This window comes from Lampetra fluviatilis, unplaced genomic scaffold, assembly GCF_964198595.1.
Source record: "Lampetra fluviatilis unplaced genomic scaffold, kcLamFluv1.1 SCAFFOLD_1439, whole genome shotgun sequence".
NCBI classification, from domain to species: Eukaryota; Metazoa; Chordata; class Hyperoartia; order Petromyzontiformes; family Petromyzontidae; genus Lampetra; species Lampetra fluviatilis.
The window spans coordinates 1-16,259 of record NW_027620681.1 but is presented as its reverse complement, the minus strand read 5'-3'; the positions used below and the strand labels follow the sequence as shown (position 1 = coordinate 16,259).

Here is a 16,259-nt window from a genome sequence, read left to right as displayed (position 1 = left end):
CATCAACAGCCTGCTTGAGAAGGCCGACTGTGTCTTCCACCAGCTGATGGCTCACCGTGTGTCTCTCTGTGTGTGTCTGTGTGTCTCTCTGTGTGTGTCTGTGTGTCTCTGTGTGTGTCTCTGTGTGTGTCTGTGTGTGTGTGTGTCTACCAGGCGGTGACGAACATCAACAGCCTGCTTGAGAAGGCCGACCGTGTCTACCACCAGCTGATGGCTCACCGTGTGTCTCTGTGTGTGTCTGTGTGTCTCTCTGTGTGTGTCTGTGTGTCTGTGTGTGTGTGTGTGTCTACCAGGCGGTGACGAACATCAACAGCCTGCTTGAGAAGGCCGACCGTGTCTACCACCAGCTGATGGCTCACCGTGTGTCTCTCTGTGTGTGTCTGTGTGTCTCTCTGTGTGTCTCTCTGTGTGTGTCTGTGTGTCTCTCTGTGTGTGTCTGTGTGTGTGTGTGTCTACCAGGCGGTGACAAACATCAACAGCCTGCTTGAGAAGGCCGACCGTGTCTACCACCAGCTGATGGCTCACCGGCCCCAGCTGGAGGAGCTGTTGGTGCGCATCAGCGAGGCTGCTGCCGACAACCCCACGGTGAGTTGTGGTGGGGCGGTGGTGGTGGTGGTGGTGGGTGGGTATGGTTGTGGGTGGGATGGTGGTGGGTGGTGGGTGGGGTTGGTGGTGGGTGGGTATGGTGACGGTGTCTGTGGTGGTGTTATTTGAACCACATGTCCACCCGCCCACTCACTCACTCACACCCTCCCCCACCCGCCCACTCACTCACACCCTCCCCCACCCACCACCACCCACTCACTCACCACCCGCCCACTCACACCCTCCCCCACCACCCACCCGCCCACTCACACCCTCCCTCATCCACCCACCACCCACCCACTCACTCACTCACTCACACCCTCCCCCACCACCCACTCACACCCTCCACCACCCGCCCCACTCACACCCTCCCCCACCACCCACCACCCGCCCACTCACTCACACCCTCCCCCACCACCCACTCACTCACTCATTCACATCCTCCCCCACTCACTCACACCCTCCCCCACTCATTCACACCCTTCCCCACCACTCCCCCACTCACCCACCCACCCACTCACTCACCCACACCCTCCCCCACTCATTCACACCCTTCCCCACTCCCCCACTCACTCACACCCACCACCCACTCACTCACACCCTCCCACTCACTCACACCCTCACCCACCCACCACTCACTCACTCACTCACACCCTCCCCCACTCACTCACACCCTCCCCCACTCCCCCACTCACTCACACCCTCCCCCACTCACCACTCACTCACTCACACCCTCCCCCACTCACTCACTCACACCCTCACCCACCCACTCACTCACCCACTCACCCACTCACTCACACCCTCCCCCACTCACCCACCCCACAGGACGACTCCGTCAGCGGCGGTGGCGGCGGCTCCATCGCCTCCTCCACCTCCACCTCCATCTCCGCCACGGCCACCGCAGCCGCCGCGGCCGCTGCCGCCGCCACCGCCCCCTCCTCCTCCTCGTCTGTCGGCGCCATCTCCTCCTCCTCCTCCTCTGCCGGTGCCGGCATCGGCGGCGGTGCCGGAGCTGGCGGCGTCGGTTCGTCTTCGGCGTCGGCGTCGGCCGCGGCAACGGCCGCCGCAGCTGCGGCGGCGGCGGCCGTGGCCGCCGCGGCGGCCGCAGCTGCGGCCACGGCCGGCGGGCCCGGAGGTGGGGCGGGAGGAGGGGCGGGAGGAGGGGTTGGGGTGGGAGGCGGGGCGGCTTCGTCGTCGTCGTCGTGCGTCAACAAACACATCCAGGCCCTGGCGCACAAATACTGCGGGGAGTGCCGGTTGGCCTTCGAAGGGCTCTCCAAGATTATACAGGTGGGGTGGGGTGGGTGGGGTGGGGTGGGTGGGGTGGGGTGGGGTGGGTGGGGGGCGGGGGCGGGGGGGGGTGGGGGGGGACCTCGTGTGTGTGTGTGTGTGTCTGCCTCTGTGTCTGCGTGTGTGCGTGTGTGTATCTGTGTGTGTGCATGTGTGTATCTGTGTCTGCGCCTGCGTGTGTGCGTGTGTGTATCTGCGTGTGTGTGCGTGTCTGCATGTGTATCTGCGTGTGTGCGTGTGTGTGTGCGTGTGTGTATCTGCGTGTGTCTGCGCGCGTGTGTCAAGTCCTCACCTCTCCCCCCCCCCCGCCGCCCCCCGCCCACAGAAGGTGCTAGCGTCGCGCAAGCAGCTAGTGGAGTACGACCTGCAGCAGCGTGAGGCCGCGTCGCGCTGCGCACGAGCTCCCTCCGCCCCCCCCACGCCCACCGCCTTGCCACCATCCACGGAGCCACCCTTACCGCCACCGCCGCCGGCGTCGCCCACGGCAACCGCGGCGGCGGTGCCGGTGGTGCCGGTGGTGCCGGCGGCGGCGGCGGTGGTGGTGCAGCGAGTGAGGCGTTGCTACGGTTGCGCCTCCGCCGTTACGGAGCACTGCGTGACCCTGCTGCAGGTGAGTGAGTGTGGTGGTGGTGAGTGTGGTGAGTGTGTGGTGAGTGTGGTGGTGGTTCGTGTGGCGGTGGTGAGTGTGGTGGTGAGTGTGGTGGTGAGTGTGGTGGTGGTGAGTGTGGTGGTGGTGGTGAGTGTGGTGAGTGTGTGGTGAGTGTGGTGGTGAGTGTGGTGGTGGAGAGTGTGGTGAGTGTGGTGGTGAGTGTGGCGGTGGTGAGTGTGGCGGTAAGTGTGGTGAGTGTGGTGAGTGTGGCGGTGAGTGTGGTGGTGAGTGGCGGTGGTGAGTGTGGCGAGTGTGGCGGTGGTGAGTGTGGTGGTGAGTGTGGTGGTGAGTGTGGGGGTGAGTGTGGTGGTGAGTGTGGCGGTGAGTGTGGTGAGTGTGGTGGTGAGTGTGGTGAGTGTGGTGAGTGTGGCGGTGGTGAGTGTGGCGGTGAGTGTGGCGGTGAGTGTGGCGGTGAGTGTGGCGGTGGTGAGTGTGGCGGTGGTGAGTGTGGCGGTGGTGAGTGTGGCGGTGGTGAGTGTGGCGGTGGTGAGTGTGGCGGTGGTGAGTGTGGCGGTGGTGAGTGTGGCGGTGGTGAGTGTGGCGGTGGTGAGTGTGGCGGTGGTGAGTGTGGTGGTGAGTGTGGTGGTGAGTGTGGCGGTGGTCAGTGCGGTGGTGAGTGTGGCGGTGGTGAGTGTGGCGGTGGTGAGTGTGGCGGTGGTGAGTGTGGCGGTGGTGAGTGTGGCGGTGGTGAGTGTGGTGGTGAGTGTGGTGGTGAGTGTGGCGGTGGTGAGTGTGGCGGTGGTGAGTGTGGCGGTGGTGAGTGTGGCGGTGGTGAGTGTGGCGGTGGTGAGTGTGGCGGTGGTGAGTGTGGCGGTGGTGAGTGTGGTGGTGAGTGTGGTGGTGAGTGTGGTGGTGAGTGTGGCGGTGGTCAGTGCGGTGGTGAGTGTGGCGGTGGTGAGTGTGGCGGTGGTGAGTGTGGCGGTGGTGAGTGTGGTGGTGAGTGTGGTGGTGAGTGTGGCGGTGGTGAGTGTGGCGGTGGTGAGTGTGGCGGTGGTGAGTGTGGCGGTGGTGAGTGTGGCGGTGGTGAGTGTGGCGGTGGTGAGTGTGGCGGTGGTGAGTGTGGCGGTGGTGAGTGTGGTGGTCAGTGTGGTGATGAGTGTGGAGGTTGTGTTCGTGGTGGTGATAATGATGATGATGGTGGTTGGTGTTAGCGGTGGTGGTTAGTGTTGGTGGTGGTGGTGGTGATGGTGGTGAGTGTTAGTGGTGGTGATGGTGGTGGTGGTTAGTGTTGGTGGTGGTGGTGGTGGTGAGTGTTAGTGGTGGTGATGGTGGTGGTGGTTAGTGTTGGTGGTGGTGGTGGTGGTGGTGAGTGTTAGTGGTGGTGATGGTGGTGGTGGTTAGTGTTGGTGGTGGTGGTGGTGATGGTGGTGAGTGTTAGTGGTGGTGATGGTGGTGGTGGTTAGTGTTGGTGGTGGTGGTGGTGGTGGTGGTGAGTGTTAGTGGTGGTGATGGTGGTGGTGGTTAGTGTTGGTGGTGGTGGTGGTGATGGTGGTGAGTGTTAGTGGTGGTGATGGTGGTGGTGGTTAGTGTTAGTGGTGGTGATGGTGGTGGTGGTTAGTGTTAGTGGTGGTGATGATGATGATGGTGGGCGGGAGTGTTAGTGGTGATGATAATGATGGTGGTGGTGAGTGTTAGTGGTGATGATAATGATGGTGGTGGTGATGATAATGATGGTGGTGGTGAGTGTTAGTGGTGATGATAATGATGGTGGTGAGTGTTAGTGGTGATGATGGTGGTGGTGGTTAGTGTTAGTGGTGGTGATGATAATGATGGTGGTGGTTAGTGTTAGTGGTGATGATAATGATGGTGGTGGTGATGATAATGATGGTGGTGGTGAGTGTTAGTGGTGATGATAATGATGGTGGTGAGTGTGGCGGTGGTGAGTGTGGCGGTGGTGAGTGTGGTGGTGAGTGTGGCGGTGGTCAGTGCGGTGGTGAGTGTGGCGGTGGTCAGTGCGGTGGTGAGTGTGGCGGTGGTGAGTGTGGCGGTGGTGAGTGTGGCGGTGGTGAGTGTGGTGGTGAGTGTGGTGGTGAGTGTGGCGGTGGTGAGTGTGGCGGTGGTGAGTGTGGCGGTGGTGAGTGTGGCGGTGGTGAGTGTGGCGGTGGTGAGTGTGGCGGTGAGTGTGGCGGTGGTCAGTGCGGTGGTGAGTGTGGCGGTGAGTGTGGCGGTGGTCAGTGCGGTGGTGAGTGTGGCGGTGGTGAGTGTGGCGGTGGTGAGTGAGTGTGGTGGTCAGTGTGGTGGTGGTCAGTGTGGTGGTCAGTGTGGTGATGAGTGTGGAGGTTGTGTTTGTGGTGGTGGTGAGTGTTCGTGGTGGTGATAATGATGGTGGTGGTGAGTGTTAGTGGTGATGATAATGATGGTGGTGGTGGTTAGTGTTAGTGGTGATGATAATGATGGTGGTGGTGGTTAGTGTTAGTGGTGATGATAATGATGATGGTGGGCGGGAGTGTTAGTGGTGATGATAATGATGGTGGTGGTGAGTGTTAGTGGTGATGATGGTGGTGGTGGTTAGTGTTAGTGGTGATGATAATGATGGTGGTGGTTAGTGTTAGTGGTGATGATAATGATGATGGTGGTGATGGTGGTGGTGGTTAGTGTTAGTGGTGATGATAATGATGATGGTGGGCGGGAGTGTTAGTGGTGGTGGTGATGATAATGATGGTGGTGGTGAGTGTTCATGATGACGGTGGTGGTGGCGGTGGTGATGATAATGATGGTGGTGAGTGTTAGTGGTGGTGATGGTGGTGGTGGTTAGTGTTAGTGGTGATGATAATGATGATGGTGGTGAGTGTTAGTGGTGGCGAGTGTGGCGGGGGTGAGTGTGGTGGTGAGTGTGGCGGTGAGTGTGGTGAGTGTGGTGGTGAGTGTGGTGGTGAGTGTGGTGGTGGTGAGTGGGGTGAGTGTGGTGGTGAGTGTGGTGGTGAGTGTGGTGGTGAGTGTGGCGGTGGTGAGTGTGGCGGTGGTGAGTGTGGCGGTGGTGAGTGTGGCGGTGGTGAGTGTGGCGGTGAGTGTGGCGGTGAGTGTGGTGAGTGTGGTGGTGAGTGTGGTGGTGAGTGTGGTGAGTGTGGCGGTGGTGAGTGTGGTGGTGGTGAGTGTGGTGGTGAGTGTGGTGGTGAGTGTGGCGGTGGTGAGTGTGGCGGTGGTGAGTGTGGCGGTGGTGAGTGTGGCGGTGGTGAGTGTGGCGGTGGTGAGTGTGGCGGTGGTGAGTGTGGCGGTGGTGAGTGTGGCGGTGGTGAGTGTGGCGGTGGTGAGTGTGGTGGTCAGTGTGGTGATGAGTGTGGAGGTTGTGTTCGTGGTGGTGATAATGATGATGATGGTGGTTGGTGTTAGCGGTGGTGGTTAGTGTTGGTGGTGGTGGTGGTGATGGTGGTGAGTGTTAGTGGTGGTGATGGTGGTGGTGGTTAGTGTTGGTGGTGGTGGTGGTGATGGTGGTGAGTGTTAGTGGTGGTGGTGGTGGTGGTGGTTAGTGTTGGTGGTGGTGGTGGTGATGGTGGTGAGTGTTAGTGGTGGTGATGGTGGTGGTGGTTAGTGTTGGTGGTGGTGGTGGTGGTGGTGGTTAGTGTTGGTGGTGGTGGTGGTGGTGGTGGTGAGTGTTAGTGGTGGTGATGGTGGTGGTGGTTAGTGTTGGTGGTGGTGGTGGTGGTGGTGGTTAGTGTTGGTGGTGGTGGTGGTGATGGTGGTGAGTGTTAGTGGTGGTGATGGTGGTGGTGGTTAGTGTTGGTGGTGGTGGTGGTGATGGTGGTGAGTGTTAGTGGTGGTGGTGGTGGTGGTGGTTAGTGTTGGTGGTGGTGGTGGTGATGGTGGTGAGTGTTAGTGGTGGTGATGGTGGTGGTGGTTAGTGTTGGTGGTGGTGGTGGTGGTGGTGGTTAGTGTTGGTGGTGGTGGTGGTGGTGGTGGTGAGTGTTAGTGGTGGTGATGGTGGTGGTGGTTAGTGTTGGTGGTGGTGGTGGTGGTGGTGGTTAGTGTTGGTGGTGGTGGTGGTGATGGTGGTGAGTGTTAGTGGTGGTGATGGTGGTGGTGGTTAGTGTTGGTGGTGGTGGTGGTGGTGGTGGTTAGTGTTGGTGGTGGTGGTGGTGGTGAGTGTTAGTGGTGGTGATGGTGGTGGTGGTTAGTGTTGGTGGTGGTGGTGGTGGTGGTGGTTAGTGTTGGTGGTGGTGGTGGTGATGGTGGTGAGTGTTAGTGGTGGTGATGGTGGTGGTGGTTAGTGTTGGTGGTGGTGGTGGTGGTGGTGGTTAGTGTTGGTGGTGGTGGTGGTGGTGGTGGTGAGTGTTAGTGGTGGTGATGGTGGTGGTGGTTAGTGTTGGTGGTGGTGGTGGTGATGGTGGTGAGTGTTAGTGGTGGTGATGGTGGTGGTGGTTAGTGTTGGTGGTGGTGGTGGTGATGGTGGTGAGTGTTAGTGGTGGTGATGGTGGTGGTGGTTAGTGTTGGTGGTGGTGGTGGTGATGGTGGTGAGTGTTAGTGGTGGTGATGGTGGTGGTGGTTAGTGTTGGTGGTGGTGGTGGTGATGGTGGTGAGTGTTAGTGGTGGTGATGGTGGTGGTGGTTAGTGTTAGTGGTGGTGATGGTGGTGGTGGTTAGTGTTAGTGGTGGTGATGATGATGATGGTGGGCGGGAGTGTTAGTGGTGATGATAATGATGGTGGTGGTGAGTGTTAGTGGTGATGATAATGATGGTGGTGGTGATGATAATGATGGTGGTGGTGAGTGTTAGTGGTGATGATAATGATGGTGGTGAGTGTTAGTGGTGATGATGGTGGTGGTGGTTAGTGTTAGTGGTGGTGATGATAATGATGGTGGGCGGGAGTGTTAGTGGTGATGATAATGATGGTGGTGGTTAGTGTTAGTGGTGATGATAATGATGGTGGTGGTGATGATAATGATGGTGGTGGTGAGTGTTAGTGGTGATGATAATGATGGTGGTGAGTGTTAGTGGTGATGATGGTGGTGGTGGTTAGTGTTAGTGGTGATGATAATGATGGTGGTGGTTAGTGTTAGTGGTGATGATAATGATGGTGGTGGTGATGATAATGATGGTGGTGGTGAGTGTTAGTGGTGATGATAATGATGGTGGTGAGTGTTAGTGGTGATGATGGTGGTGGTGGTTAGTGTTAGTGGTGATGATAATGATGGTGGTGGTTAGTGTTAGTGGTGATGATAATGATGGTGGTGGTGATGATAATGATGGTGGTGGTGAGTGTTAGTGGTGATGATAATGATGGTGGTGAGTGTTAGTGGTGATGATGGTGGTGGTGGTTAGTGTTAGTGGTGATGATAATGATGGTGGTGGTTAGTGTTAGTGGTGATGATAATGATGGTGGTGGTGATGATAATGATGGTGGTGGTGAGTGTTAGTGGTGATGATAATGATGGTGGTGAGTGTTAGTGGTGATGATGGTGGTGGTGGTTAGTGTTAGTGGTGATGATAATGATGGTGGTGGGGAGTGTTAGTGGTGGTGGTGATGATAATGATGGTGGTGGTGAGTGTTCATGATGACGGTGGTGGTGGCGGTGGTGATGATAATGATGGTGGTGAGTGTTAGTGGTGGTGATGGTGGTGGTGGTTAGTGTTAGTGGTGATGATAATGATGATGGTGGTGAGTGTTAGTGGTGGCGGTGATCACGATTTATCGACGGCCACGATGCCAGCAGCTGTCACTGATCTCCGTTAGTGCCACCGTCCTGACCTTCCCCCCACCCTCCCCCTCCCCCCACCTTCCCCCCACCTTCCCCCCACCTTCCCCCCACCCTCCCTATCCCCCTCCAGGCGCTGGCGACCAACGCGACGATCAGGGCGATGTTGGTGTCCCAGGGACTGATCGGGGAGCTCTTCGGATACAACATGCGGCGTGGCACGGCCGCCATGCGACGTAACGCACGCAGCCTGCTGTGCCTGCTCACCCGGTGAGCTGGCGTGGTGGTGGTGGTGGTGAGCGTGGTGGTGAGTGAGGGTGGTGGTGAGCGTGGTGGTGGTGGTGAGTGTGGTGGTGGTGGTGATGAAGGCACGGCCGCCATGCGACGTAACGCACGCAGCCTGCTGTGCCTGCTCACCCGGTGAGCTGGCGTGGTGGTGGTGGTGGTGAGCGTGGTGGTGAGTGAGGGTGGTGGTGAGCGTGGTGGTGGTGGTGAGTGTGGTGGTGGTGGTGATGAAGGCACGGCCGCCATGCGACGTAACGCACGCAGCCTGCTGTGCCTGCTCACCCGGTGAGCTGGCGTGGTGGTGGTGGTGAGTGAGAGTGGTGGTGAGGGTGGTGGTGAGCGTGGTGGTGGTGAGGGTGGTGGTGGTGGTGGTGAGCGTGGTGGTGGTGGTGGTGAGCGTGGTGGTGAGTGAGAGTGGTGGTGAGGGTGGTGGTGAGCGTGGTGGTGGTGGTGAGGGTGGTGGTGGTGGTGGTGAGCGTGGTGGTGAGTGAGCGTGGTGGTGATGGTGGTGAGCGTGGTGGTGAGTGAGAGTGGTGGTGAGGGTGGTGGTGGTGGTGAGTGTGGTGGTGAGCGTGGTGGTGGTGGTGGTGGTGGTGAGGGTGGTGGTGGTGGTGATGAAGGCACGGCCGCCATGCGGCGTAGCACTCGCAGCCTGCTGTGTCTGCTCACCCGGTGAGCTGGCGTGGTGGTGATGGTGGTGGTGGTGAGCGTGGTGGTGAGTGAGAGTGGTGGTGAGGGTGGTGGTGAGTGTGGTGGTGGTGGTGGTGACGTGGTGGTGGTGATGACGACGGTGAATGACGGTGGTGACGGTGGTGACGGTGATGTGGGTGGTGATGTGGGTGGTGATGTGGGTGGTGATGTGGGTGGTGATGTGGGTGGTGATGATGGTGGTGATGATGGTGATGATGGTGGTGATGGTGGTGGTGATGGTGATGGTGATGATGGTGGATGGTGATGGTGATGATGGTGGGTGGTGATGGTGATGATGGCGATAATGTTGATGATGTTGATGATGTTGATGATGATGGTGATGTTGATGATGATGATGATGATGTTGATGGTGATGTTGATGTGTGTGATGACGTTGATGTTGATGGTGATGATGATGTTGATGATGATGTTACTGATGATGATGTTGATGGTGATGATGATGATGTTGTTAATGATGATGATGATTTTGATGATGATGTTGATGTTGATGATGATGGTGATGATGTTGATGATGTTGATGATGATGATGTTGGTGATGATAATGATGATGATGTTGATGTGATGATGGTGATGATGGTGATGGTGATGTTAATGATGATGATGATGTTAATGATGGTGATGATGATGATGTTAATGATGGTGATGTTGATGATGATGGTGATGATGATGATGTTGATGTTGATGTTAATGATGATGGTGATGTTAATGATGATGTTAATGATTATGATGATGTTAATGATGATGTTGATGGTGATGATGGTGATGTTGATGTGTGTAGTGACAACAAGGAGGCCACCCAGCACATGAACGAGCTGATTGTGTCGCGTGTCGCCGCGGCCATCAGAGGGCACTGGACCAACCCCGACATGGTGAGCCCTGGTGGTGGTGGTGGTTGTGGTGGTTGTGGTGGTTGTTGATGTTGTTGACGTTGTTGTTGACGCTGCAGGTGAACTGTGTGAATTTGATGGTGTTGATGTTGTTGTTGATGTTGTTGTTGATGTTGTTGGCGCTGCAGGTGAATGAGATGGTGTTGTTGATGTTGTTGATGTTGTTGATGTTGTTGTTGTTGTTGATGTTGTTGGCGCTGCAGGTGAATGAGATGGTGTTGTTGATGTTGTTGTTGATGTTGTTGTTGTTGACGTTGTTGACGTTGTTGTTGACGCTGCAGGTGAATGAGATGGTGTTGTTGATGTTGTTGTTGATGTTGTTGTTGTTGACGTTGACGTTGTTGTTGACGCTGCAGGTGAATTGTGTGAATGAGATGGTGTTGATGTTGTTGACGTTGTTGTTGATGTTGTTGACGTTGTTGTTGATGTTGTTGACGTTGTTGATGTTGTTCTTCTTGGTCCATTCGGTAAAGTCACGTAGAAGGGAAATAATAAAATAATAAAAATAAACTTAATTAAACATTTTATTATTTCCCTTCTACGTGACTTTACCGATTGAACCAAGAAGATGAATCCCTGCAGTCACGAAAGCTTTAAATCGAAATGTAGATGTTGTTGTTGTTGTTGACGTTGTTGTTGTTGACGCTGCAGGTGAATTGTGTGAATGAGATGGTGTTGATGTTGTTGACGTTGTTGACGTTGTTGTTAATGTTGTTGTTGACACTGCAGGTGAATTCTGTGAATGAGATGATGTTGATGTTGTTGACGTTGTTGTTGTTGTTGACGCTGCAGGTGAACTGTGTGAATGAGATGATGTTGATGTTGTTGATGTTGATGTTGTTGACGTTGTTGTTGTTGTTGACGCTGCAGGTGAACTGTGTGAATGAGATGATGTTACTCACCGACTCCATCTCCTTGGATGATCAGTGCTGGGAGGAGCGGCTCCGCTGTGGTACCCATCATCACCATCATCACCACCATCATCACCATCATCACCATCATCATCACCATCATCACCACCATCATCACCATCATCACCATCATCATCACCATCATCACCATCATCATCATCATCACCATCATCACCATCATCATCACCATCATCACCATCATCATCACCATCATCACCATCATCGCCATCACCACCATCATCATCGCCATCACCACCATCACCACCACCATCATCATCGCCACACCATCATCACCATCATCATCGCCATCACCACCATCATCATCGCCACACCATCATCACCATCATCATCGCCATCATCATCACCACACCATCACCACCATCACCACCATCATCACCATCGTTATCATCATCATCATCAATATCACCACCATCATCACCATCACCACCATCATCACCATCATCATCACCATCACCACCATCATCGCCACACAACCACCACCATCACCACCATCACCACCACCATCATCACCACCGTCATCGCAACGACCACCATCATCGCCACCACCACCAGCGCCACCACCATCACCACCATCACCACCATCACCGCCACCACCATCATTGCAACCATCATCACCCTCACCACCATCATCGCCACCACCACCAGCGCCACCACCACCAGCGCCACCACCATCACCACCATCACCACCATCACCGCCATCACCACCATCATTGCCACCATCATCACCCTCACCACCATCATCACCATTATCACCACCACCATCACTACCGCCACCACCACCACTAATCCCCCGTGCCATGTCCCCCCCCTCCTCCTCCCCGTGTGTGGCCATGAGCCTCTTCCTGATGGCTGTGAGGGTGCATCATCACCACCGCCATCATCACCATCACCACCATCATCGCCACCACCACCATCACCACACAACCACCATCATCACCATCATCACCACCATCACCACCACCACCACCACCCTCGCCACCATCATCGCCACCGTCACCACCATCATCATCGCCACCATCACCACCATCATCGCCACCGTCACCACCATCATCATCGCCACCATCACCGCCACTAATCCCCCGTGCCTCCTCCTCCCCGTGTGTAGCCATGAGCCTCTTCCTGATGGCTGTGAGGGTGCATCATCGCCACCACCACCATCATCACCATCACCACCATCATCGCCACACAACCACCATCATCACCATCACCACCACCATCACCACACAACCACCACCACCACCATCATCACCATCATCATCACCACCATCACCACCACCACCATCACCGCCACTAATCCCCCGTGCCTCCTCCTCCCCGCGTGTAGCCATGAGCCTCTTCCTGATGGCCGTCAGGGTGCAGTCTCCGCTGGTGGTGGAGAGCGTCTCCCTGCCCTGCCTGCGCATCCTGCAGCGCCTCATCCGGCCACAGCCGCTCACCCGCAGCAGCGCCAAGGTGGGGGGCACGGTGGGGGGCACGGTGGGGGGCACGGTGGGGGGCACGGTGGAGGGCAGCAATGAGACCAAACGGACGATGGCCTTTTGCAGGGTGGACACGCAAAACAACGAGTGGCTCTGACAGGAGTAGTAGTGACTTTGAAAACTGCTTGGGGTGTGATGTGTGAGTGTGAGTGAGCGTGCGAGCTTGGGCGGGTGGGTGCGAGTGGGTGGGTGAGTGTGAGCGTGAGTGATTGAGTGGGTGAATGTGTGTGGGTGAGCGTGAGTGTGCGAGCATGGGCGGGTGAGTGGGAGTGAGCGGGTGAGTGTGAACGTGTGAGTGAGCGTGCGTGCGTGCGTGCGTGAGCGTGCAAGCATGGGCGGGTGAGTGTGAGTGGGTGGTTGAGTGTGGCTGGTTGAGCATGTGAGTGAGCGTGTGGGTGGGTGGGTGAGTGAGCGTGAGTGGGTGAGCGCGTGGGTGAGTGTGAGCGTGAGTGGGTGAGCGCGTGGGTGAGTGTGAGGGTGAGGGTGTGGGTGAGCGTGTGGGTGAGCGTGTGGGTGAGGGTGAGCGTGTGGGTGAGGGTGTGGGTGGGTGGGTGGATGAGCGCGTGCGGGTGAGCGTGCGGGTGAGCGTGCGGGTGAGCGTGCGGGTGAGCGTGTGGGTGAGCGTGAGTTGGTGGGTGAGTGGGAGTGAGCGTGTGGTTGTGGTTGAGCGTGTGGGTGAGTGAGTGGAAGTGAGCGTGTGAGTGGGAGTGAGCATGTGGGTGAGCGGGTGAGCGGGTGAGCATGTGGGTGAGCGTGTGGGTGAGCGTGTGGGTGAGGGTGAGCGTGTTGGTGAGCGTGTGGGTGAGTGAGCGTGTGGGTGGGTGGGTAAGTGAGCGTGTGGGTGAGTGTGTGGGTGAGGGTGTGGGTGAGCGTGTGGGTGGGTGAGTGAGCGTGTGGGTGTGTGGGTGAGCGTGTGGGTGAGCGTGTGGGTGAGCGTGAGCGCGTGGGCTCCACGAATCGCAGCGAGGGAGGGAACGACGTTGTCCCGGTGCCTTGTGGGTGTTTTGTCTCCGCAGGAAGTCCCTCTCGAGTCTCGCTGCTCGGTGCGCCCCTACAGCAGCGAGCTCCACGCCCAGGTGGAGCCCTGGCTCGCCGCTGAGCCACGCGCCTCCTTCCTCGCCTGGAGACGCAGCCTGCCTGCCCGCGGTAACGCTCGCTCGCTCACTTCGCTCACACGCTGTCTCGCTCGCTCACTCACACGCTCGCTCACTCGCTCACTTCGCTCACACGCTCACTCGCTCGCACACACGCTCGCTGTCTCGCTCGCTCACATCGCTCACACGCTCGCTCGCTCACTCACACGCTCACTCGCTCGCTCGCTCGCTCACTCGCTCACACGCTCACTTCGCTCGCTCGCTCGCTCACTCGCTCACACGCTCACTCGCTCGCTCGCTCACTCGCTCACACGCTCGCTCACTGACACGCTCGCTCGCTCGCTCACTCACACGCTCACTCACTCGCTCACACGCTCGCTCGCTCACACACTCACACGCCCAGGTGGAGCCCTGGCTCGCCGCTGAGCCACGCGCCTCCTTCCTCGCCTGGAGACGCAGCCTGCCTGCCCGCGGAAACACTCGCTCACTTCGCTCGCTCACTCACTCGCTCACACGCTCGCACACACGCTCGCACACACGCTCGCTCGCTCACTCGCTCACACGCTCGCTCACTGACACGCTCGCTCGCTCGCTCACTCACACGCTCACTCACACACTCACTCGCTCACTACGCTCACTCGCTCACACGCTCGCTCACTTCGCTCACTCACTCACACACTGTCTCGCTCGCTCACACACACGCTCACTCACACGCTCACTCACACGCTGTCTCGCTCACACGCTCGCTTCGCTCGCTCACTCACTCACTCGCACTCACTCACTCACACACTCACTCACTCTCACTCACACACACACTCACACACTCTCACACACACTCACTCACACACTCTCACACTCACTCACTCACACACTCACTCACACACACACACTCTCTCACTCACTCACTCACACACTCACACACTCACTCACTCACTCACACACTCTCACACTCACTCACACACTCTCACACACACTCACTCACACACTCACTCACCCATTCCCCCACCCCTCCCCCCCCTCACCCCCCTCCCCCCCCCCAGTGGCTGAGGGGGGGTGCGGTGAGGCCTGGTGACCGTGCCGAGTTCCGTCGCCGCTTCCTGGCGGAGAAGTTTGCGTGGCGCTGGCGCCTCGCCCTGCAGAGGGGGGGCCGCTCCACACGGCTGCCCCCCCTCGAACTACAGCTGGGGCACAACAACTGGCTCCGTCAGGTGAGGGGGGGGGGTGACGTCATGGGGGGTGTGACGTCATGGGGGGTGTGACGTCATGGGGGGTGTGACGTCATGGGGGGTGTGACGTCATGGGGGGTGTGACGTCATGGGGGGGTGTGACGTCATGTGGGGGGTGCAGAGGGGGGCCACTCCACACGGCTGCCCCCCCCTCGAACTGCAGCTGGGCCACAACAACTGGCTTCGTCAGGTGAGGGGGGGTGACGTCATGGGGGGGGGGGTGACGTCAGGGGGGGGGGTGACGTCAGGGGGGGGGTGTGACGTCAGGGGGGAGGGGTGGTGTGACGTCAGCTGGTTCACAACAATTGGATTCTAACATGACCTCCTCCCTCCACCTCCCCCACCTCCCCCACCTCCCCCACCTCCCCCACCTCCCCCACCTCCCCACCTCCCCCACCTCCCCCACCACCCCCACCACCACCACCACCACCACCTCCCCCACCACCTCCCCCACCACCACCACCTCCACCCGCACCACCTCCCCCACCTCCTCCACCCCCTCCACCACCACCACCTCCACCCGCACCACCTCCCCCACCTCATCACCACCACCACCACCTCATCACCACCACCACCACCTCCTCCCCACCTCCCCCACCACCACCCGCACCACCTCCCCCACCTCCTCCACCCCCTCCACCACCACCACCTCCACCTCCACCCGCACCACCTCCCCCACCTCATCACCACCACCACCACCACCTCATCACCACCACCACCTCCACCACCACCACCTCCACCCGCACCACCTCCCCCACCTCATCACCACCACCTCCTCCCCACCTCCCCCACCACCTCCACCACCACCACCTCCACCACCACCACCTCCACCCGCACCACCTCCCCCACCTCATCACCACCACCACCACCACCTCCCCCCCCCACCACCACCACCTCCCCCCCCCACCACCACCACCTCCCCCCCCACCACCACCACCTCCCCCCCCTCCCCCTCTCCCCCCACCTCCTCCCCCACCTCATCACTACCTCCACCTCCTCCACCGCCACCACCCCCACCACCACCACCACCCCCACCACCACCTCCTCCCCCACCCCCACCACCACCACCACCACCACCTCCCCCACCACCACCACCACCTCCACCCCTCCCCCCACCCCCACCACTACCTCCTCGTGACCCGCCACAGATCCTCTTCACGCCGTCGTCGCAGGCGGCCCGCCAGGCGGCCTGCGCCATCGTGGAGGCGCTGGGCTCCATGCAGTCACGCAAACAGCAGGTGCTGGACCTGCTCACCAGGTGAGGGGTGGGTGAGTGGAGGGGTGGGTGAGTGGGTGGGTGGGTGAGTGGGTGAGTGGGTGGGTGAGTGGGTGGGTGGGTGAGTGGGTGGGTGGGTGAGTGGGTGGGTGGGTGGGTGAGTGGGTGGATGGGTGTGTGGGTGGGTGGGTGAGTGAGTGGGTGGGTGGGTGGGTGAGTGGGTGGGTGAGGAGTGGGTGAGTGGGTGGGTGAGGAGTGGGTGGGTGGGTGGGTGAGT

The 16,259-nt window shown here is 58.7% G+C and overlaps 1 protein-coding gene across 1 annotated transcript; it reads left to right on the top strand.

The window, feature by feature from the left end:
• Nucleotides 1-463: 463 nt before the first annotated feature.
• LOC144954250 (E3 ubiquitin-protein ligase UBR4-like) lies at nucleotides 464-16,024 on the top strand (the record flags this gene model as incomplete). The annotated part of the gene is made up of 10 exons (XM_078884789.1): nucleotides 464-585; nucleotides 1,411-1,875; nucleotides 2,201-2,485; nucleotides 8,287-8,423; nucleotides 9,928-10,018; nucleotides 10,907-10,988; nucleotides 12,293-12,420; nucleotides 13,463-13,597; nucleotides 14,581-14,748; nucleotides 15,915-16,024. Coding segments are annotated over exons 1-10 (1,670 nt in total), but the record flags the coding sequence as incomplete, so codon positions are not given.
• Between the last annotated feature and the right edge of the window lie 235 nt (nucleotides 16,025-16,259).